General features: G+C 48.0%; 1 protein-coding gene across 2 annotated transcripts; it reads right to left on the reverse strand.

The window, feature by feature from the left end:
• On the reverse strand, nt 1–24,430 carry NDC1 (NDC1 transmembrane nucleoporin). 2 transcript variants are annotated; one of them, XM_064146878.1, is made up of 18 exons: nt 24,041–24,225; nt 23,848–23,968; nt 22,629–22,730; nt 22,131–22,305; nt 21,318–21,456; nt 18,404–18,512; nt 16,156–16,207; nt 15,446–15,578; nt 11,912–12,004; nt 10,463–10,544; nt 8,772–8,927; nt 7,516–7,764; nt 6,782–6,900; nt 6,463–6,513; nt 5,983–6,046; nt 3,634–3,734; nt 1,102–1,262; nt 1–265 (listed from the first exon to the last, which is right to left on the reverse strand). In XM_064146878.1, the coding sequence occupies exons 1-18, from the start codon at nt 24,083–24,085 to the stop codon at nt 202–204; spliced, it is 2,016 nt and encodes a 671-aa protein (XP_064002948.1). In that variant the 5' UTR covers nt 24,086–24,225; the 3' UTR covers nt 1–201. The 2 variants fall into 2 exon arrangements, with proteins under 2 accessions (XP_064002948.1, XP_064002949.1); XM_064146879.1 differs by lacking the exons at nt 1–265; nt 3,634–3,734 and having other exon boundaries at nt 1,135–1,262; nt 24,041–24,430.
• Between the last annotated feature and the right edge of the window lie 3 nt (nt 24,431–24,433).

Consider the following 24,433-nt stretch of genomic DNA (forward strand, 5'->3'; position numbering starts at 1 on the left):
TGAATCTGTAGAAACTTTTATTATAGAAAAGATGATCCAAACCTAGAAGAGCTGTGCTACAGCTCTAAATTTTGCTCTGTAACTTGTACTTCCACACATGCTCTTGCCAAAAGCCAAAGAAAAGACTCCTTCATCCCACTCTCTTCTTACCGAGTGTTGATAAACCTCAATGCACGAAACTGTAGCTGCCTCAAAATCCTGTTATTCTTTATACTCCAGGAACTGCTGAAGTCTTTTCTTGTGTTCTGCAGACACCTGCACTGCACTAAAAACAACAAATGAAGAAAGGGAGGGTTTACATTAGAGTAGCATACCACGAAAATAAAGCCTTCTGCCAAAATGATTTCTACACTGAAATCAACAGTTACATTGAAGCTGAACTTCAGCAAACTTTCCTGGGTGAAGAACCTGCATTTCCAAGACAAAGAAAATACATTAACCCTTACAGCCATCAGTTCTTCACCCAAAGAGCTTCCACTCCTAAAAGGCACTTGTTCTAAGGAACTCACCCTGTTTCCTTTCCTTTAAATCCACAAAAGCAATTATTTTGCTTGCAAGAATAACTTGAGTAAGAAAAAATTCCTTCGATCCCTCTCTCCTGCATGTGGAGCACTTCCAGACCGATATTTCATCCCCAAAGGGAGGGATGGGCAGGTCCTGCAGGAAGTTCCAGTCTCCCATATTCAAAGGCCAAGTATGAAAGTCTGCCTGCTACAGCAGTAGCTGAGAAAGAGCCATCAGACAAGCAAGCAGCAAGGGAATTGGATCCGGACTCTTCCTAGGATTCTCAGCACAGACAATTGTCTCTAAGTGACTTACTTCCTCTTCAACAGAGCAGGTGGTAGCCACGGACTGCTTCTAAAGAGTTCAGGAGTCACTGAACAAAAATTGCTCAGAAACCTGTGAATAATAACAACTACCTAAGGGGATATATCTAGGCAAGAATTTAAGGCTCCACAAATCAAAACCTACAGAGTCACATTAGAACCATGACTCATAAGGACTTGTGCCCAGACTTCCCTCTCTCGGGTGCTACAATAATAGAATACAAACCAACAATTCAAACTGAAGTTAGTAAGCAGGGAATGCTGCAATTCTTACTTCAGGTGCTCTCCAAAGACAGTTGTTATCCGGTAGAGGGCTGTCTTCAGAGATGCTCTAAGTGCAAACCGTAGCGATCTGTAGGACGTATCCACCAGGCTGCCTGAAGTCCTGGAGGGCTTGCTAGAAACGTGAGGCAGTTTGAAATGTCTGTCTACAACCTGAGGGAGGAACACAGCAATCAGCCAAAGTCGTTCAGCTACTTCATTTGGCCACAATAGCCCCATGCAGTACTACAGACTGCAGATGAATGGCTGGAGAGCAGGCTGGCTGAGAGGGACCTGGCAGTGCTGGGTGACAACCAGCTGGGCATGAGTCAGCAGTATGCCTGTGTAACAGACATAGTGTGGACTGAGGATGCAGTTCTGCCCCCGTTCTGGCACTGGTGAGGCCTCACCTCGAGTGCTGTGTGCAGCTCTGGGCCCCTCATTACCAGAGATAATAAAGTGCTGGAGCAGAGCCAGAGGAGAGCAACAAGACTGGTGGGAGAGTCTTAGGAGGAGAGGCTGAGGGAGCTGGGGGTGCTCAGCCTGGAGAAGAGGAGGCTTAGAGGGGACCTTATCAGTCTACAGCTACCTGAAGGGAAGCTGTAGTCAGGTGAGAGTCAGGCTCTGATGCCAGGCAACCAGTGACAGGACAGGAGGGCATGTCCTGAAGCTGGACCAGGGAAGGTTTAGCTTGGATATTAGGAAGCACTTCCTCATAGAAAGGTTAATTAGGCACTGGAATGGGCTGCCCAAGGAGGTGGTGGAGTCATCATCATCATCCCTGGAGGTGTTTAAGAAAAGACTGGATGTGGCACTTGGTGGCCTGGTTTAGCTGCTGCAGTGGTGTTAGGTTCTAGGCTGGACTTGCTGATCTTGGAGCTCTTTTCCAGCCTCGGTGACTCTGTGTTAATGTGTCTAGCAACATATTTAAAGACAGCAAAAAGAAAGTGCTAAGCTCAGAAACTCCACCAAGACACTCAAACATATTGGACACTGGGTCTGACCTTGCATTTCCTGCCCATCAACAGAAACACAGAACCAAGTTCTGGGAAATTAGATTCTCTGCTAATGAGTCTTAAAAGCTAAGCACAGTGCATGCTGCAGTAGAAATGCAATTCTGTCCTGTATGATGACATGCTTCTTTCAGAAGCAAGAGTATTGGCTGTTTGTACCCCCAGCTCCTACTCTTGGAATAGCTGACTTACCCTGCAGGGCTTTGAGAACCTCAAGATTCTTTTCAACAATGTCCATTAAAGCAGTGCAAAAATCAGCCAAGCCCAAAATATAAACAAGTCAAAGCACAAGGTCCTGCATCTGAGTCAGGCACTCCAGGCTGGGTGCAGAGTGGGTTGAGAGTAGCTCTGAAGAAGGAGTCTTGGGGGTGCTGGCTGATGAGAAGCTCCCCAGGGGCCAGCAGTGCCCTCATGCAGCACAGAAGGCAGCTGTGTGCTGGGCTGCAGCCAGAGGAGTGTGGGCAGCAGGGCAAGAGAGGGGATTCTGTCCCATGATTCTGCTTTCCTGGGACCTCACCTCCAATACTGCAACCAGCTCTAGTCCTCAGAATAAGGAGGACACAGAACTGTTGGAGGGAGTCCAGAAGAGACCACAAAGGTGACCCAAGGGCTGCAGCACCTCTGCTGTGAGGACAGGCTGAGGGAGCTGGGGGTGTTCAGCCTGCAGAAGAGAAGACTCTGAGGGGAACCTTAGAGCTGCCTGACAAAACCTGAAGGGATCCTACAGGAAGGCTGCAAAAGGACTTTTCATCAGGGTGTCTAGAGACAGGCCAAGAGATAATGGTTTGAAGCTGAGGCAGAGCAGGGTTAGACTGGAGCTGAGGAAGAAGATCTTCAGGATGAGAGTGGTGAGACTCTGGAACAGGCTGAAGATGCCTTCTGGCCAGAGGTGTTGAAGACCAGGCTGGATGAGGCCCTGAGTAGCCGAATCTAGTTGAAGTGTCCCTGCCCATGCTGGGGAGGTTGAAGCAGATGATGTCTGAAGTCACTTCCAAGCTGAGCCATTCTAGGAGTCTATGAACATGACTATGTCACTAGGAACTGTGTAGCCTTGGAAACAAATCTGCAGTTAAAAGATCCTCCTCACACAAACAACAGCTAAATTGGAGAGTAATTTGTTAGTGCCAGTAGAGAAAGCCCCCTGCGATCTTATCTCCTGTGCTTTGCAGTGTTTCCAAGTGTTCCAGGTTGCACAAACCAAATAAAGATTAAGACCTAACTATGCCTAAACCACAGGACTGAATTGCTGCCTCCCTGAAACAAGGTCTTGAACTGCACTACATGCAGTACCAGGGTGTTAAACAAAACAACACATCAAAACCCTGCTCTTTACTTCACCATTAAAAAAACCCAAAGTCACAAGGATTTCATCCAACTCTTTCCTAGAGTGGCAAGTAGCTGTGCTGTTCAGGTTAACTGCACAGGAGTTGTTCCAGGGTAACTTGGACCTTATGGCTGGCCAGCAAGGTCAAACATCAAATGAACAAACTCCTCCTCTTCTCCTGAGGTAAGGCAAAGTGAACAGTTCTTACCTCCTGAAGAGTCAGTAAAGTACTCAGGATAGCTGGCAGTGTAGTTTGGACAACTCCAAACTGGTCTTCAGTGAAGGAGGCTGCTACCAAATGAGACAGACCTTCAAGAAAAAGAAAGTTTGCTACAATTACTGAATCCTCAGCTTCTAAGGGATTAACAAAGAGCATGGCTGTGCCTGAAGATTCTACTTCAGGATTTACTGCAACCAGATGACAGCTTTGGCTTGCTCCAGGACTAAACCAATCACTATTTGAACAGGAGCACAATAGGTTGAGGCTGGCAGGGCAAGAGATATTACAGAGAAAATGAATTTTAAGAAAGCATTGTCTCACTTCCCCCTGCTCTGGTGAGAGCTGTTCCTGGCAGGACCTATTTCACAATGCTTCTAGCCACAAACAAACCCTTTCATATCACTTAACTTTCTTTGCTCAGCTTCTACAAGACCCCTCTGCTACTCCAAAGGAGACTGACGTAGCTTTAAAACCCTCCTCAGTTTGCTTATATTTTTTACAATTACAGCCTGGCCATCAGCCCTTAGATAAGCCACAAAAATATCTTCTGCTTTTTTCCAGACTCTATGCTTGAACCCCACCTCCTGACTCACTGTCCTAATTTACGCCAGGCTGTGTCAGTTTGAAGGGGAGATGGAGTCACAGAGCAAGAGAACTGTCTTGTTTGGAAAAGGCCTTTAAGATCATCAAGTGCAACCCATTCTCTAACTCTGCCAAGGCTGCTGCTAAACCAAGTCACTCAGCATCACCTCTCTGCTTCTTTTCAACACCCCCAGGGATGGGAATTCAGCCACCACCTGGGCCTTCTGGTTCCAGTGGTTCAGAATCCTTTCTGGGAAGAAGTTTCTGCTCATATCCAACCAAAACCTCATGAAACCTGAGATGATCTCCTCTTGTCCTGTCACTTCTTCCAGGGAGAAGAGACAAAGCCCCACTTGGCTCCAACATCCTTTCACAGAGCTGTAGAAAGCCAAAAGGTCTCCCCTCAGGCCTCTTTTGCTCCAGACTAAATACCGTCAGTTGCCTCGGCTGCTCCTCACAAGACCTGTTCTCCACACCCTAGTTTCAGCAGCTTACTGTAGCTCTATGCTTCGGTAGTTCTCTACTTAATGATGGAATCTGCCCACAAAACATCTAACTCAGAACAAAGATCAACATCTGCACATTCAAACCTTGTAAAAGATCCTATCAGTACCACTATTTGCTCACGAGTTGGAAACAAACAAGACAATCCCACAGCAGAACAACACAGTGTCGTTGTTAATCCTCTGCAACCCAGCTCTGAGCCAGCAGCATGCCCAGGTGGCACAGAAAGCCAACAGCAACCCAGGTTGGGATTAGAAATGCTGTGGCCAGCAGGAGCAGGGAGGAGACTGTCCCCTTGGACTCGGCTCTGCTGAGGCCTCACCTCGAGTACTGTGTTCAGTTTTGGGGACTCACTACCAGAGGGATGTGGAGGGGCTGGAGCCAGTGCAGAGGAGGACAGGGAAGCTGGGGAAGGGCCTGGAAAATAAATCTGATGAGGAGAGACTGAGGGAGCTGGGGATGGGTAGTGTGAAACAGAGAAGGCTGAGGGCAGAGCTCATGGCTGTCAGCAGCTACCTGAAAGGAGGTTGTGGAGAGGTTGCTGCTGGGCACTGCTCACAGGTCATTAGCGATAAAACAAGAGGCAATGGCCTCAAGCTGCCACTGGGTAGGTTTAGACTGGACCTTAGGAAGAATCTTTTCTCAGCAAGAGCGGCCAGGCACTGGAATGTGCTGCCCAGGGAGGTGGTGGAGTCACCAACTCTGGATGTGTTTAAAAGTCGTTTGGATATGGCACTTAAAGATATGGTTTAGGGTGAGCCTTGTAGAGTAGGGATATCAGTTGGACTTGGTGATCCTGAGGGGCTTTGCCAACCTTCATGTTTCTGTGACTCATTCAAGTTTTAACTGAGTGCTTCCCTCAAGTCTCTGATTAACAGAGAAAGCCTCAGAGCCTTTAAGTCAGAAAAGCTGCTGCAAAAAGACATCTTCGATCTGTTAGTGAAACAAAACCGTGGACGTGCTGCACAGGTTCGCACAGAGCACAACAGGAACCAACACACCAGCACAACAGAATCCCTGCAGAACACAAACCAAGAGATTTCACATGGGACCTCAGGCCCAACGAGTGAACAGCAGCTTTGGGCACGTTGGTATCTGAAATGCATGCAGGTGTTTGTCAAAATAGATTGAAAGATTTTCCCTCAGTTACACTTATAAAGCAGAGTCCCAGAAACCTGGAATCAAATCCACTCAGTTGCTGTGGTTCCATGAGCCAACTGAGTGGATTGTTTGGGAATAGAAACTGCTTACCTTCCAAAGCCCAGATGTGCATTTGGGCATCAGCAAAGACAGCTTGGATGGAGGCTTCTGTGTGCTGAGAAGAAATCAAAGCATTCTGAGCCCACCTTATAAATATCACCAAAACTGCAGGATTTGATTAAGGCATTTTATATTTGATAAGGTCATGCCCCTCCCCTCAGAAAAGACCTCCAAAGCTAACAGATCTCACGGAACACAAAGAGCTGTTAAGAAACTGGAACTGCTCACAAAGCTATCAATTGGACCTAAAAAAACATTATTAGCTAGGTATTTTTCCAAGGCCATGCACATACAGGAGAATCATGCCAGGAAATTCACAGCAAGTACAAAGCTATACTTATGGGAAACCTTAGACTAAACGTTGAGGAGTCACTACTATAAATGAAAGGGACACAGTGCCAGAGCAGATCCTCTGCACTCAGGCATTTCTAATCCATGCTCTTCAGCCACGAAAGGCAAGACCACAGTTACCTTGCTGAAGAAATACATTATCAGCACTCGTCTGGACAGGAAGCTCTTTATCTGAAACAAGCCAACAAACGGAAACTACACATCAAAACCCCAGAAAAATTACAGCCATCATCTGTATTCATCCAAGGTGCACACAGTTGGCCTTCCTCAGCCCACCATCTTCTCATGACATAGAGATAGGAGGCTGGAGGGAAGGATTTGTGTCTAAGCTAACTGGAGAAGGAAGAGTTCATACCAAAGAAACTGGAAATTCTTCCAGAAGAGAGAAGACCTAAGGTGCACTGGCTGTAATTTATCTGTACTGTAACGCTTACTCTACCTGTTCTTGCTTGCTCTGAAGCCATGTGTAAACAAATCTTGGCTGTACCACCTCACTTCCAGCTCTTGGAGCAGAGAGCACTGGGCTGGAGTCATGGTGGGAACCATTCATGTGCAGATCTACAAGAGAAACACCATGACTTTTGGAAGAAATGGCTGCTGCCACTTGGCTCCTCAAGACACAGATCTCCCCTGATGGGGAGCTTGGACTAAACGATCTCTGAGGTCACAGAACCACAGAACTTTAGAGGTTGGAAGGGACCTCCAGAGATCACTGAGTCCTGCCAAGGCAGGATCCTCTAAGGCAGTTCACACAGGAAGGCATCCAGGCAGCTTTAGAAGTCTCCAGAGAAGGAGACTCCACAACCTGTCTGGGCAGCCTGCTCCAGGGCTCTGGCACCCTCAAAGAAGTTTCTCCTCATACTGAGCTGAAACCTTCTCTGTTCCAGTTTGTATCCACTGCTCCTTTGGTTATTGCTTCTGACCACCAAAAAGAGCTTGGCCCCAGCCACTGACCCCCACCCCTCAGATATTTGTACACATTGATCAGATTTCCTCTCAGCCTTCTTTTCTGCAAGGCTCTCAGTCTCTCTCCACAGGGGAAATGCTCAAGTCCCCCACTCATCCTAGAGGCTCTGAGGTCTCTTCCAATCTCTGCCATTCTAGGGTTCTCTACTGACATTCCTACTACTTAGGACTACAAGCCTGAAAACAGTGTTGTGGAAAAATCTCTACCTGAACCTGATGTCCACAGCTTCGGGCCCCTTCTCACAACACTTTGGCCTGAGGCATGCCAAGGAGAGTTTGCATCCAGAGTTCCCATCTTGCAGTTTAAAGCAGGTGAGCTGAATGGCGAACCAACATTAGACCCAGGCGATGTCTTTAAAGGCATCAGGGTTGATTTAACCAGCGGAGACATGGAGGCTCTGGGAACAATATGAGATCTCTGTGACTGGAAGGACACGAGTTCTGGCACGAGGGCCCCTAAAGACAAAGAACACACTGCATGAAGACAAGCAGACTGTTATTTGATTGCTATTTCATCCACTCCTGTATCCTCCCAGCTTTCATTAGAGGGCACTGTTTCCACCGTGGTCTCGCAAAGTACAACCCAATGTGCGTGTGGGGCGTTTGGACAGTTCAGCAGTTTGAAAACAAGTGAAGGGAAGAATCCCTGTGAATTTATTTCCCTCCATTACTACACCCTGGGACACAGCAACAGAAAATGCGCTTTTAGGTCTAAGGACTATTCAAAAAGGCTGCCTAAAGAAGAATGGCTTCTGCTTGGCACACGGGAGAAGACTTGTCAGTCTCCAAGTCCAACAACAGCAGCACTAGAGGCAACTCAGCTCTGACATACCAACAGTGCCCTGCCGTTCCCAAGGCACTTGTATCCTAAGCACTGGCTGCCAAGGGATTCCATTACCTGGCACCCCTTGTGCTAACACAGCTCTGCTGCCAGGAATGATGCCCAAGCCTGGCACATAACACTGAAATGCTTGCAGGCTGCACACAGCTGAAGAGCCAGGCTGGCTTTTGGAATTCTACACTGGTAGTAGGGAACGGCACAAACACATTCAGAGATGCCATGATAAAACCAAACCTGATTTTATAATCTTAAACTAAGCCTAATAGCAGCTATGCAAGCTACAGAGCATCTCTTGGCAAGGCTGAAGCTCTCCCTGTACTAGGTTCAGCCACTTACTGAAACTGCACTAATTAAGAGTCTCTTGATTTGTGCAAATGAAGGAAAATACTGTATGAAGCATAACACCATGCAAAGTAAAGAGAGCAAACATGAGCCTTCCAAGCTTCTAGCTCTTCTGGGATTGTTTCAACAAGAGTATCTACGAATTGAGGGAGAGACTTTTTGTTTGCACTCAGTTGCAGAGAACCCCACAACTCATCTTCCCCACACAACTTAATTCAGAGCGTGTAATCCGTTGGCACTTTCATGCTTTACAAACCACTAGGAGCACTTCCTCACATACCTGGAGTCTGTGGAGGTACTTTCAGCTCTCCTGCTGGCTGCTTTGCTCTGCCGTTTGCTGCAGCAGCTTCCTGCTGTGCGATCAGCCTCTGGGTCAGATCGCTCAGAAGACTCAAGCACTCCCTTGATATTGCAGTCCAGTTGTGTGGGTGCCCACCTGGCAGCATGCACACAGAAAAGGAAATGCAGCAGGTATGATGACCCAGGTGCTCATCCTCCTCTCTGTTCTGACAGCACCTGTGTCTCTCAGCATAAGCTTCAGAGCTTGCAGAATAACTCCAGTTCTACAAAGACACATTTTCACTGTGCCAGCTTAGTTGCACTGCGGGGAAGATGAAAAACACAGGCAGACTCTATCCTCCCATCAGTGGGTAACCCTAAAAAACGCTTTAGTGAGACCCACTAAGCAAGTGGGAAAACCAAGCAGCCCATCAGATCTGAAATCACTGAACAGCTAAAATGGATGAAGTAGCAGCAATGGTTTGGTAAACAGATCTGGAGTATAAACATTACAGTTCCTGAGGAGGGGCAACAAGAAGTTCCTAAGCAGTTCTAATTGACCTTCTCTGACACATCTTTACCTCCAGCAAGTGCTAGAATATAAATTGAAATTACAGCCATTGACAGCTCTCACACTTCCAGCAATGACTTCATGCTTGATTCCACCTCGCTAGCACCTCAACATCAGGTTTCATACTCATCTGTGGAGATGACTCAGTTTGGAACATTTGACTGGTGGTATCAAGGGGATCTTACTTTCCATACCCTAACACCTGTGTTTCCTTGTGGCTGCCACTTAAAATCGACCAACAGGCACCAGAGTTTGTTGAGTTCAATAGATGAAACAATATGAATATGGATCATAAAATGGAAGTGACCTCGGAGATCATCTGCTCCAACCTCCCCTCCATGGCCAGGGACACCTCTCAACTAGACTCAGCTGCCAAAGGCCTCATCCAATCTGGCCTTTAACATCCCCAGGAAGGAGGTATCCACAGCCTCCCTGGGCAGCCTATTCCAGAGTCTCACCACTCTCATCCTGAAGATCTTCTTCCTCACCTCCAGTCTAACCCTGCTCTGCCTTAGCTTCAAACCATTCCCCCTTGGCCTGTCTCTCAACACCCTGAGGAAAAGACCCTCTGCAGCCTTCCTGTAGGATCCCTTCAGCTGTTGGAAGGCAGCTCTAAGATCCCCTCAGAGTCTTCTCCAGGCTGTACACCCCCAGCTCCCTCAGCCTATCCTCATAGCAGAGGTTTTTACCAGCCCTTGAATCATCTTCGTGGCCTCCTCTGAACTCCCTCCAACAGTTCTGTGCCCTTCTTGTGCTGGGGACAGCAGAACTGGACACAGGATTGGAGGTGAGGTCTCAGCAGAGCAGAGTCAAGGGGCAGAATCCCCTCTCTTGCTCTGCCACCTGCACTCCTGTGGCTGCAGCCCAGCACACAGCTGCCCTCTGTGCTGCATGAGGGCACTGCTGGCCCCTGGGGAGCTTCTCAGCAACCAGCACCCCTAAGACTCTTTCGTTAGAGCTGCTCTCGACCCGCTCTGCTCCCACTGTCTTGAAAAAGGCATCACAGGGATACTTCTACCTACGAGGCCTTCTGAGTTATGTAGCAGAAGCCATGAAGTCATTTATAGAAGCATTTGACTGACACTTAAACAATACCACCATGAAACAGCTTTCATCATTACCTGGCTGACTAAGGCTAAAGACTTCCTGTCGTCGAACAGGAGAGTACTGGGAAAGTAACATCAAGTCTTGCAAGGCTAAAAACTGCAAAGAAAGGAAAATGTCTTGGTGCATGCCAAGTGCAGTGCATTCCTCAACAAATGCAGGTCAAATGCAACATTCTTGAACGAGCTCACACAGACTAAAGCAAGCCCACGACAGAGAAAGGAAGCAAGCAAATGACTGCACACAGCTCTAGGATCACCCTGGGTGGTGCTGCTGAGCTCCTAAGAGCTTCAGAGAACTTCACTGGCAAGTCACTTCTTTGGAGTTAAAGAAGATCTAACCCCATTTTTTATCTCAACAGCTCAGACAGAAAGGATCTAGGAGACCAAACAGTCTGAGGGAAGAACTGTTTCTCAAGGCAGAGCTCAGCTCCACGGTGTGCCATGCAGTGCCAGACATAACACTGCTTTTTCATGGCATTAAGTAGTTAATGTGACTAACCAAAAGCAATCCTCTGGTTCCCACTCTGCAAGGTACCATTATTAATTACACACTTCAGTAAGAGCTGAGATTGTAAATTAGAATTCCTCTGCCTTGAACTGTGCTCAGCTCTTCCCCACCCACCCTTTGGTAGTGCAGCAAAGCTCAGAAAAGGATTCAGATGGACTGCAGCCTGTTACAGCTCTGATTTCATCAGAGGTCTGAGCAATAATCAGTAAATGTGGCTTTCACACATGCAGGAGAATATGCTTATCTTTATTTACATAACACTTCTTAAGTGAGCTCTCCAATTCTTATCACCAGTAAACCCCATTCACGATTACCACAGCCAGGCCAAAAGTATACCTCTTCACTCACAGATTCTAAGCAGCCTCTTAGTATTGTCTGTTTTGAAACAGAAATCCAAGTTCCAGCATAACTATGGAAATGTTTTTTTCTTTCATTTAAAGTGGGAACACACACCCAAGAGCTGCAACATAAGCAGCAGGAGCAAAGTATTAAGAGCATACAAAGAGGTGAAACACCTGCTCAGCTCCAAGCTGAAAGAGTTAAAAGAGCTGAACGTCACTAACCGTCGGCTTCGGCATCAGCAGCTCATCTGCTGCAGACAAACAGATCTTGCCTTTAACTAAACAAGCCTGCCTTCAGCACAAGGGCCACAGTGCGGTGAGCACCAGCAGATGTCACTACTCAACAAAGTAAGTGCAATGGTCCCCTGGAGTGCTCCGAGGCAGCTTTTCCACACAATTAGAGCCCTCAGAAGACCACCCAGTCCCGTCCCCCCCCCCCACCTGAGCAGGATCACCCAGGACAGGCCCCACAGGAACACGTCCAGGCGGGTTTTGAACGTCTCCAGAAAAGGAGCTGGCTCCACAGTAACTGGTGCCTGGAAGATCTGATGATGTACTTTGAGAAACACTTTCCAGCACACACCCCTAGCTGGAGGACGATAGGCATTCTTTTACCTTTATAATGAGGGGTGGGTTGCTGTTCAGGATTTTAGGCAGGCACTGGTCTGTTTCCTCAGCAAAGGTTGTCTGGATAGGAAAACGATGTGTCTAAAGAGAGCAGCACAGCAGAGACTGTGTTACACAGAGCCAAAGGGGAGCTTCACAGAAGAGCACACTCAAGCCGTTACTTGTCAGGTGAATGATGAACAAAAGGCCAAACCCCCTGCTTCAACTGACTGTGCACTAGCCCGAAATGGCTCACACAGAATCAACAAGAAGTTAGCCTTTGCAGTTGAAACTGAGGAATCTTACAAAAACCAGAGACCTTTGCCTTCCAATACCTTCCAGGTATGATCCCTAGCTAAAGACATCATCATCATGGAATCATGGCTTAGGTTGGAAGAGATCATCTGCTCCAACCTCCCTGCCATGGGCAGGGACACCTCTCAACTAGACTCAGCTGCTCAAAGCCTCATCCAACTTGGCCTTGAACAACCCCCAAGGAAGAAGGCATCCACAACCTCCCTGAGCAGTCTGTTCCAGTCTCACCACCCTCCAACTAAAGAACCTCTTCCTAAACTCCAGTCTAATCCTGCTCTGCCTCAGCTTCAAACCACTCCCTCTTGTCCTATCTCTGAACACCCTGATGAAAAGTCCCTCTGCAGTCTTCCTGTAGGATCCCTTCAAGAATAAATCCCTCTAACCACATACCTGAGAAAAATTAGTGACACCATCATGGGACAAAAGACTGAAATCTAAACTGTATGGTCCCTTGCTAGCAGTGTAGGCACTCTGATGAAGAACTGAGACTTCTTTTCCCAATTAAAGATGTTTAAATTCTTGTGCACTAACAAACCAATGAATTCTGATACTCATACTCTGTGTTTTCAGAGAATTTCTGGTCTTGTGCCTACAATTAAACTCCAAGCAGCAGTGCTTAAATGATACCAAACATTGCAGCCTACTAACGCTGTTTAACATGAACCAGTTTGGACACAACTCTACATGTCAGTTTTGTGTCACTGCACTCATTTACTTATCATAGCTTTAGTCTCCTCTGTTTCCAACTGCAAAAATGAAATTTGAGGCAGCAATTGCTGTTAGAGTATTTAAAGGGACTTTGTGTGGACTAAGCTTAGAGTTTGTTCTTGACTTCTCAGTGAGTGCTATGCAAATATTTACAAGCAGCTTTGGAAGGGTTTTTTTTACTCATTAAAAAACATACTTATTAATAAGTAAATCATTTGATCAAGACAGAAGGGCAAAGTCACCTTTGTACCTACAGAACTGGATGGGTCTTTTGTCTCCCATTTTACAAGCAATGCAGTTATTACAGCCAGTAATAACTACGGCAAATAATTACTCAGTGGCCACTGATGCTTCAACTATCATCTTTGAAATAGGCTCCTTGCACCTCAGAGCCCTTGGTGGAGCCACAGGCTGTGACACATCATTACATCCATCACCCTTGACTCACTGTCCACGTTTTGTCCACACAGACACAACACAACCTGCCCTTTTCCATTAAAGCCAACACTGCAGCAAGTGCAGTCTGCACCTCCTTCCGTCGGAGTGCTTTGCCTCGAGGCACTGACTCAGCATCTGAACCTTGCTCTCTTTTTCTGGTTACCTGCAGCCTAGAAACGTTTGTCCTGGTTTGAGGTTTTTCATGAACATCACAGAATTACACAGGTTGGAAAAGACCTCTGAGATCGACTCCAGCCTATCACCTAACACTTCTAATCAACTAACCCATGGCACCAAGTGCCTCATGCAGCCTCCTCTTAAACACCTCCAGGCATGGGCACTCCACCACCTCCCCTGGCAGCCCATTCCAATGCCAGTCACTCTCTCAGCCAACAACTTCCTCCTAACATCCAGCCTAGACCTGCCCTGGCACAGCTCCAGACTGTGTCCCCTTGTTCTGGTGCTGGGTGCCTGACAGAAGAGCCCAACCCCACCTGGCTACAGCCTCCCTTCAGGCAGCTGCAGACAGCAATGAGCTCTGCCCTGAGCCTCCTCTTCTGCAGGCTGCACACCCCCAGCTCCCTCAGCCTCTCCTTATACAGGGCTGTGCTCCAGGCCCCTCCCCAGCCTCCAGCCTTGCTAACCTTCTCCAAACACCTTCCAGCACCTCAACATCTCTCTTGATTTGAGGGCCCAGAACTGGACACAGCACTCAAGGTGTGGCCTAACCAGTGCTGAGTGCAGAGGCAGGAGGACTGTTCTGTTCCTGATCCAGGCCAGGATGCCATTGGCCTTCTTGGCCACCTGGGCCCACTGCTGCCTCATGTTCAGGTTAGATGAACAATTTCTTCCTCTATATTCTTACAATTCTTCTATATTCCTACAATTCTTATCAGGATCTGTCAAAGATTGTCTTCTTTGATAGAACCACTCTTCTTTTTTTCCTCTTCAACCTTGGTTTCACATTTATTATAATAGGATTCATTACATATTTAAATGTGGGGAGAGTTACAATATTAATTTGTAATTTTACAACATATTAACAAGTACAAGTATCTCATGTCTCAAGATTGCTGAAGTCTGATTTAATATGATGAAAGGATGATGAAAGGACTGGAGCACTGCCTTATGAGGAAAGGCTGAGAGCCCTTGGGCTGTCAAGTCCGGAGAGGAGAAAACTGAACAAAGGGCAGTGGATGTAAACTACTGTACACAAGTTCCATCTCAGCACGAGGAAGAACTTTACTGTAAGGGTCCCAGAACACTGGCACAGGCTGCCCAGAGGTTGTGGAGTCTCCTTCTCTGGAGCCTTTCCAGTCCTGTCTGGTGTGTTCTTGTGTGACCTACGCTGGATTATATGGTCCTGCTCTGGCAGGGGCACTGGACTGGGTGATCTCCAGGGGTCGCTTCCAAAGCCTAACGCCCTGTGATCCTGTAGCCTGAGTTATCAGTGTGTCTGTGCTTGAGAACTGTGCACTTCCACGGTTAGCCTGACATTCCCAGAGCTCAGCTCACAAAAAGCAACAGCTTTCTGCCCTCTTTCCTATTGCAGAACTGGACTGAGAGCCATGCAGTTTCTGATATTATCTTCCCACATACCCTCTAGCTGCTCATCTCAAGTTTTCAGCTACTCTCACACTCAGACAAAATCTCTGCATGGACACACATGCAGAGACCAAGCCAGTCAGACACCTGTGGATCCTGCCCTGTCTTGACACTAAAGAAGATAAACGCTGCAAGCTCCTTGAAGCACAAAGTGCACCTCTGCAAGGGTGGGTGGCCCCAACAGCCTCTGCACAGGTTTAGCATTGTACAGAAGGGGGACATGGAAAGAGAGTAGTGAGAGAGGTGGCAATAACAAGGCATTAATTTTGTAAGCAGCACAGGCTTGTCTTGCTGTGAGAAAGGAGGGTCATTATTGCTCAGGCCACTCTCATCTCTTCAGTCACCAGGGATCATCTGCAGGGCCTGCTTTGAAGCCTCAAAACCCAAGTTAATTCCTAGTAAAGCTGCCTTTGAAAAGCCATTTATCATCTGTGAAATGCGGATGGTAGCCCTTCAGCACCATCACCCAGTACTAACCTCGGTAGCATAGATTTTGAAGAGCAACCACGCAGTGTACCAGGTAATCAGAAGGAAGATGCCACATAACCAGGCATGGTAAAACAAGGAGAGATCCAATAATCCAGTCAGAGTGTCAAGAGGATATAATTTACTGCAGATGAAACAAGCAAGAAGACAGAGGCATTTTTGTTATGAGTGTTGCCTATACCAAGCTCTTGCAGCAGCAACAGCTGCAAGAATAAAGTTGCATGTTTTGCAAAACCAGGATCCCAAAGATGTTTGGGACACCAGTTCTGAGATTTTTCAGTAGATGATAAAACAAAATGAAGAGTAGGAACTAAGTAACAACGACTGATACTCCAATTTACTGGAAGTGTAGGACTTCAGCTTCCCTATCTGACAACAAATGGCAGCTGTAGAAAAAATAAAGGCAAACCAAAAATAAAGCAAAGCAGATAAAACACAGAGGGATACAGCTTGGAGAGACTGGGCCTTGTAATGCTTTACAGTAGACATTCAGAGAGGACAGAAACACAGAGGCTTCTTAGTCCCCTTTGAGGGGATGCTGGTTTCTCTTGGGTGCACTTGAGAAGCACTCAATGCTCCCCACATTCTGGGTGGTGAGGCAGGCAACCAAGACCTACCCCACATCAATAGCCAGCTGCTAAGCTGCACTTCATCAAAGGGAGCTGTCAGCAATACTCTCCTTAAGAGCTTTTAGCACCTACCTGTCAGTATGAAGATCCATTGTGGTACTTATCCATGCCTTTGGGATATAACCTAGGGGATCAAAAGCCAAATATATCACTGCAAAGGACACAGACCACAGGCCAGAAAGAAAACAGTGGAATTCCTGTAGAGACAAGAGACTGCTCTTGTAACATAGGAGCACATCTGACATGGAGGTTTGTTTGGGTTTTTTCTGTTTGTATTTCTAGGTTTTGGTTGGTTGAGGTTTTTTGTTTCTGTCTGTATTAAAAAATACAAACAAGAGAATGAATCCTAAAATGGCTTAAGTTGGAAGAGACCTCAGGAGTCCTCCAACCTCCCCTCCATGGCCAGGGACACCTCTCAACTAGACTCAGCTGCCAAAGGCCTCATCCAATCTGGCCTTTAACACCCCCAGGGAGGAGGCAATCACAGCCTCCCTGGGCAGCCTATTCCAGAGTCTCACCACTCATCCTGAAGATCTTCTTCCTCAGCTCCAGTCTAACCCTGCTCTGCCTTAGGTTCAAACCATTCCCCCTTCTTCTGTCTCTTGACACCCTGAGGAAAAGTCCCTCTGCAGCCTTCCTGCAGGATTCCTTCAGCTATTGGAAGGCAGCTCTAAGGTCCCCTCAGAGTCTTCTCTTCTCTAGGCTGAACACCCCCAGCTCCCTCAGCCTATCCTCACAGCAGAGGAGCTGCAGCCCTTAGATCATCTTTGTGGTCTCTTCTGGACTCCCTCCAACAGTTCTGTGTCCTTCTTGCTCTGGGGACAGCAAAACTGGACACAGGATTGAAGGTGAGGTCTCAGCAGAGCAGAGTCAAGGGGCAGAATCCTCTCTCTTGCTCTGCCACCTACACTCCTGTGGCTGCAGCCCAGCACACAGCTGCCCTCTGTGCTGCATGAGGGCACTGCTGGCTCCTGGGGAGCTTCTCAGCAACTAGCACCCCCAAGTCTCTTTCATTAGAGCTGCTCTTGACCCACTCTGTGCCCAGCCTGGATTTGTGCTGGGGTTGGCCAGAGCCAGATGTGGGACCTTGCCAGCTACAAGTCAGCAGCTCTCTGTTGAGCTGTGCAGACCCTTTCTTATTCCTAGCACTGACTTCTCTGTGTTCCTAACAAGAAGGTTAGCAAAAATTTAATATTACATTTTCACTACAGCTCAGGCAGCAGCAAAGTGCTTTTAAAGACTTGATGGAAACCAATACAAAACCACCACACCTCTACTTATTCCCTAATGTAAACAGAGTGCAAACAGTTCTGGCATATTTTGACATCACTTAGAAGGCTAATTACAACCACAACAACCCCCACCCTGATTTTTACAAAGCACAGTGACAGCAGCAGCAGCACAGATTTTTTTTTTTAACCATAATTTTAAAGACCAAACTTATTTGTCACACGGGAGGGAGCCTTCCTCTCCCCAGCTTCCTCCAAATCATATCAAGGGCACTTGAGAATAAAGCTGAAGTGCTAAATTCCCCCTTTAAAATCATGAAGATGAAGCACCATTCCGTGCAGTGAAGTCATGCCCACTGCTGGCGTGTCAGCTCTGCGACGCTGCATTTCCAGCAGCAGGCAGTGGAAGGAACAGTTCAAGGCACAGGAGATTAACCCACGTTTAAAAAACATAACAAAAAGCGACCACCAGAATTGGATATATTTAAAGGAACACGAGTTACAGACTACAACAATTTCTTTAACTGTGCTGTGTTTTCAGGTTTATCCTCTTTTTGCCACAGGCTTTAGGACAGGTATGTAAACAGTGGCCCAAAGCATCAGGTTTGCCACCATCTGATTTGAATTTGGCAGCTTCTTTTACATGCTGGTTCCTTTACAGTTGCCTGCAACAAAGACTTCCTGCACAGAAGAGATCGCTGGTGACAACAGTGTGTCGACACAGTAAGCAAACACAGATTTCAGACTAGAGAACTACCACTCCCCCCTCCCAAGACAACAACATCCAGAGAAGAAGGTACAACCTTATCAGACAGCCAGAGCTTTTACAGGTGTTGATCTCTTTGGGGAAGAGACAATTCTTGTGCTAAACACGAGGCTGCAAGAACTGCCATCACACAACTAGTGCTGCACGAAGCCTGTGCCTTTTCTTACTGATTTACACAGGTGTTGGGTATCTTTTTCTGTTTAAACAAGTCTGTGTCTCCAGCAAGTTACCTGGAATGCTTAAAGCCAGTGTAAGCAGCCTGTTTGACCAGAGTTTTCAAAATACAGGAAATTAAAAGCAGAGAAAGAATAAGAGGAACCCTTACCAAAAAAGTAGTACGTGACACAGAAGTTCCTGACAAAATAAAGGGACTCCACACAACTGTGTTTAACCAGCAGAGGCAAAGATCTTCTGAAACGCAAGTACTTGTATTGCTGCAAACAAGCAAACACACACACAGCAGCTTAGCATTCTGCACTTGAGCACTGACAGGGAAAAGAACATGAAAATCTAGAAAACAGGAAAGCCAGATGAACTCCAAAAAACTGCACTTTTCATCTGCCTGATCTCTTTGTGCTCTTTCACTCTCATATGTGTCAAGAGCTGGATGGAGGGCAGAGCCCAGAGAGTGGTGGTGAATGGTGCCACATCCAGCTGGCAGCTGGCAGTAGTGGTGTGCCCCAGGCACCAGTGCTGGGCCTGGTCCTGTTCAATGTCTTTACTGATGATCTGGACCAGGAGGTTGAGTCCAGCATCAGTAAGTTTAGAGACGACACCAAGCTAGGAGCAGCTGCGGAGATGTTGGAAGGTAGGAGAGCCCTGCAGAGGCACCTGGCCAGAGGCCAATGGGATGAGACTGAACAAGGCCAAGTGCAGGGTTCTGCACTTTGGCCACAACAACCCCAAGCAGCACTACAGGCTGGGGACAGAGTGGCTGAGAGCAGCCAGGAGGAAAGGGACCTGGGGGCGGGGGGGGGATACTGATAGATAGTAGGCTGAAGCTGAGGCAGCAGGGTGCCCAGGTGGCCAAGAGAGCAAATTGCATCCTGGCCTGTATCAGGAACAGTGTGGCCAGCAGGACAAGGGAGGTTATTCTGCCCCTGTGCTCAGCACTGCTCAGGCCACACCTTGAGTACTGTGTCCAGTTCTGGGCTCCTCAATTCAAGAGAGATGTTGAGGTGCTAGAACGTGTCCAGTGAAGGGCAAGGAAGCTGGTGAGGGGCTTGGAGCACAGCCCTGTGAGGAGAGGCTGAGGGAGCTGGGGCTGTGCAGCCTGCAGGAGGCTCAGGGGGGACCTCATTGCTGTCTACAACTACCTGAAGGGAGGCTGTAGCCAGGTGGGGTTGGTCTCCTCTCCCAGGCAACTAGCAACAGAACACGGGGACACAGCCTGGAGCTGTGCCAGGGCAGGTCTAGGCTGGATGTTAGGAGGAAGTTGTTGACAGAGAGAGTGATTGGCATTGGAATGGGCTGCCCAGGGAGGTGGTGGAGTGGCTGTGCCTGGAGGCGTTCAAGAAAAGCCTGGATGAGGCACTTAGTGCCATGGTCTGGTTGTCTGGACAGGGCTGGGTGCTAGGTTGGACTGGATGATCCTGGAGGTCTATTCTAACCTGGTTGAGTCTATGATTCTATTTCATATTCATCTCTAGTTATCCCTCCTCCTACTTGCAGCAATGGAAGATGAGGTAAATGGATACTATACACAGAAGAATGCTGTCTAATGCCAAAACCAACAAAAGAACCCCCCCAATAAGGCTTATTTAATTTACCAGTGCTCATTTACAAGTGCTGCACTAAAATATAGGCTAAATGCAGACAAGCATGAGGCAGGCAGTAAGCCTCCAAGCAGCAAAACCAGTGTAACACTGACACCTTTCTCCATGCGAACAAACTCTAGGTCTTTCCAAACAGCTAAAGCAACCTATCTGACACTATAAGCAAATCAACCCAGAGTGGTTTCATTTTTCACTTGGCTAAATTGCATTCTAAAAGAGCATAATTACCAATATTCAAAAACTATTAATTACTACAGCACTACCCAAATGACGGTTGGACTACTGACAAAGGGAGCAGTCAGGACTTGCATGTTTTTCACTGCTACAAACAGCCACGTTGGAAGATAGTTTCTGCACCTCCTCATTTCACACTGGTGCAGCTTCCTGTAGTTGCTACAGCCCCATTCTAAAGCAAGGAATGGAAGTTCAGTTTCCAGACACACAGAAACCAGCTTTGGATGCCAAACTTTAAAGCAAGCTTTAACGTGCTATTTAGACTCCAGGTGAGCTGGTACTCAGCTGCAACTGATGGTGTGCTTTATGGTTTCAAACTCAAGACTTGCAGCTTCTGAGTGACCCTTATCAGTTTCAGGAGTAAATACTAACTTTATGCATACTGTCTCTCTCCTGTAGTTGTCTCTTTCTGCAGTGGGCCACCTCAGGCAGCATAGAATACAATCATAGAATTGTCAGGGCTGGAAGCAATCTCAAAGACCATCCAGCTCCATCCCCCCTGCCATGGGCAAGGACACCTCACACTAGATCAGGCTGCTCAGAGCTCCATCCAGCCTGGCCTTAAAAACTTCCAGAGATGAGGTTTCCACCACCTCCCTGGGCAACCTGTTCCAGTCTCTCATCACCCTCATGCTGAAGAGCTTCTTCCTAACATCCAATCTGAATCTCCCTACTTCTATTTTTGCTCCATTCCCCCTTGTCTTATCATTACCTGACACCCCAAAAGTCCCTCCCCAGCTTTCTTGGAGGCCCTTCAGATACTGGACGGCCACAATAAGATCTCCTCAGAGCTTCCTCTTCTCCAGGCTGAACAACCCCAACTCTCTCAGCCTGTCCTCATAGGAGAGGAGCTCCAGCCCCCGATCATCCTTGTGGCCCTTCTCTGGATACATTCCAGCACATCCAGATCTTTCCTGTAATAGGGCCCTCACAACTGGACACAGCACTCAAGGTGGGCTCTCAACAGAGTGGAGTAGAGGGGGAGAATCACCTCCCTCAACAAGCAGAAAGGTGCAGATTTTACAGCTGCAGCGATTCTGTGTTCATCTGAAAGGGGCTAAGCAGCAGAGAGGATGAACACTCCCAGCATTTAAAGCTGGCATATGCTTAGTCTGCCTTCATGCCAAGAGACAACTGCTGCTGCCACGTTAAAATACACCAACGAACAAGGCCTTCTGATCACTGTTTTATGCCGCCACATCTTTCTGCAAAGGTGCTTAAGCATCTTACCTGTATGATTGGAAATGGCAAATAATTCATATTGTTAATAAAATAGAAAAGGCTGTAACTGTATCCCATGAAAGCTCCAGAAAGGAGAAAAAAGAGGTGGTATTCGTTCAGGCACACCTGGGGTACAGCATCACCTAGGCTGAAAGAGAAGACTTAGAATTAATGCAGAGTTACAACAGAAACAAAAGCACAGTCACTCCAGACTCAGAAAGCTGAAACCAGAGGTGTGATTTTACTTTCCTGAGCAGCAGATGTGGGGATATCTCAGCGAGTTTTCTCTGACGTAGGAGTCCCGGCACCTATTTTTGCTCCTTATGCATGAGCATGTTTCTGGCACTTAGGAAGTATTCCACATGAACCAGAAGGCCATGAGTTAGTTCCAGTGACAATCAATTTGTCATCATTTAGTTCCCCATTAAGAATCCTGACAATGTGCTTTTCCTGGCCCATTCAGGCACTGGACTGGGCTGCCCAGGGAGATGGCTGAGTCATCAGTGCTGGCTGTTCAAAAGTCAACTGGACGTGCTGCTTGGGGAGATGGTTTAGGGTGTACCTTGTAGAGTAGGGTTCTCGGTTGGACCTGGTGATCCTGAGGGTCTTTTCCAACTGAAATGTACCTGTGTTTTATTTCTCTGTGCACTATAATGCTCACAGGAGCATCTCCTGTCCTTCACTGAAGGGTATCAGCACATAACTGCTCACTGTTGACAGCACTCAGATGTCAGGCTTTTGTTGGAAAGAAGCCAGCAGGTACATGCATTTTACAACAGAAGTTCTTTGCACAGTTCCTCATTAACACACAGAAATAATTACCTGTCTGAGGGGGTGCAGGGCACGGTAAGGAACTGAAACCTTCCTTTAGTCATCACTGCAGCACACCAGGCGACCAAGATCCCCATTGCAGCATGAACGATCGAATGGATCACTTGATGAGGGTGAATAATTTTTCCAATCAGTGCTAACCGAGAGCATGGTATTGATGGCACAACTGTAAATAAAAGCTGGAAGTCAATTTTCAGCTCTTGGGAATGAAACCTTTCATGTAAAAAGGAAAACAGGAAAGAAAAAAAACAAGACTGCCACCAAAGAGCTTTTCACAGTTGGAGTCATTCACTAAGAAATAGATCAATGAAGAGACTCAGCTAAGAGGGTCTCAGCCACAAATTAAGCAGGAATCTGGGATTATTTACTTAAGAACAAGCTTTGTACATCGTCTGTATTAATTGAAAAGTACATTAAATACAAATCTCTTTAAACACTCATCCTGTTTAATCAGGTACCACAGACAGTTCAGTAATTTGCATATCTCACCTGCATAAAATTCAGCATTGAAGATGCTTATTACCAGTATCACCACAGACATAAGGAAGATGCAAAAGACGACACAGGAGCTACATAAATCACTGACAGAATCTAGAACAGAAAGGATATCGCTGCTCAGAAGGTTGCAGTGACACGTTAAATAACATTTAAGCAGTCAGCAATAAGCCGCTAAGTGGATTAACATGGAATGGACTCTGATCTCATACCAGATCTGACCAGCTGCACAGCACTGCTGCAGAAAAGCAGATTTGCATTTCACAGGAACTATTTCACACCCTTTAACTGGTTTTCTCCTGAGAACCGAGAATTTTGTTTGAAAATATATTTCAAAGGGAATTATACCATGGCTCAACTAATAAAGCTTCCCTTCACTTGCTAAAAGCTGCAACCATCCAGCCACACTTACAAGGTAAGGAATTCCTTACCAAGTAAATTGCTCTTGAGTGTACAAAAGCCTGAAAGAAGCAAAGGGATAAAGAATTCAACTCTCCCTGCCTGGAGCAGCTAAGTGATTGAGCTTCCGTCTAGGGGGAAGTCACTCACACCCAGAGGGGCTACCTCAGGAATTCTACCTGTGATTTAACGCAGCAAAACTAGAGGACACTTAAGCTCTTTATGCACACCGCAGAGGGGAAAGGGAAGTGTGTCCAAGCACTCAGAACAGACCATTAAGTCACTTCGCCTATTTTTTTTCCTCTGAAGGATAAACTTACATGAGCCTGCAAAGGTCGATTCTACCGAGGGAGGATTACGGCTACTACACACACACTTCAAAGCCTACAGACCATTCAGAAACACACAAAGCAGAAGTTTAATACAATGCCACTGTCGCTCCCCACTATCTGCGGCCGAGCCCAAAACAGATAAGGGGAAAGGCCTGCAAGTAGCAACAGGCGGCTGTAAACGCACGAAGCCGAGGCAGGCCCTGTGCAGCACCGCAACAGGCGTCACTTCACCCTGGAAACGGGCTGAGGGAGCTCGCACCGGGTCACGTAACACAGCACTAAGCAGCCTCTGCCGTGGCAGAGCTGAAAGGCCAGGGAAGCCCGAAGCCACGCTGCTCCGGGCCCCGCTGTCACAGGCACACTCTCTTCTCTCCGAGCGCCTCAGCAGGTAAGGCCCAGGCTGCCTCCCGCCCCCCTCCACGGCCGCACCTCGCAGCGCGGCGCGCACCGAACGTCACGGTCCCCAGGCGCAGAATACCCACTCGAGAGGCAGCGCAGCGGGTGGAAGGGGTCGAGGCCGCTGAGGACGATGAAGGCAGCGGTGCAGACGGGAAGCAGCGCCACGGACCAGGCGACGGCAGCCGCCACTCTCCAGCCCAGCACCTGAAGCGAGCAGAGCGTAAGGAGCCGGAGAAGGCAGAGGGGCAGACGAGGGGGGGCGGGGACGGCACTCACCCGGCGGAGCAGAGCCCGCTGCCGGCCCGCTGCTGCCGCCTCCATGCCGCGGCCCTCCGCAGCACCGTTCGAAGTCTGCGCCGCTCGGCGCCAGGCCCCGGCCCGCACGTCACTTCCGCCGCGCGCCGGCGGCCAGCAGCCAATGGGAGGCGCGAACCCCGCCTGCCCCGCCCCCAGCGGAAGTGGCGTCACCGCTAGGCGGCGCAGCGCGGGTCCGCCCGGCGCCGTTCCGCGGCTGCCCTGCGCAGGGGCCGGGGCCGGGGCCGCGCCGTGCCGGCCCGAGGGGCGACGTTACACAGCCCCGGGGACTGCTGCCCGAGCACAGAGGCTGCAGCTGGGAAAGCAGCGAGGGCAGCGTGAAACGGCGTCGGGGGCACCGCGGCGCAGTCGCCT

The sequence above is a fragment of the Pogoniulus pusillus genome, chromosome 8 (genome assembly GCF_015220805.1).
Source record: "Pogoniulus pusillus isolate bPogPus1 chromosome 8, bPogPus1.pri, whole genome shotgun sequence".
Classification (NCBI taxonomy): Eukaryota; Metazoa; Chordata; class Aves; order Piciformes; family Lybiidae; genus Pogoniulus; species Pogoniulus pusillus.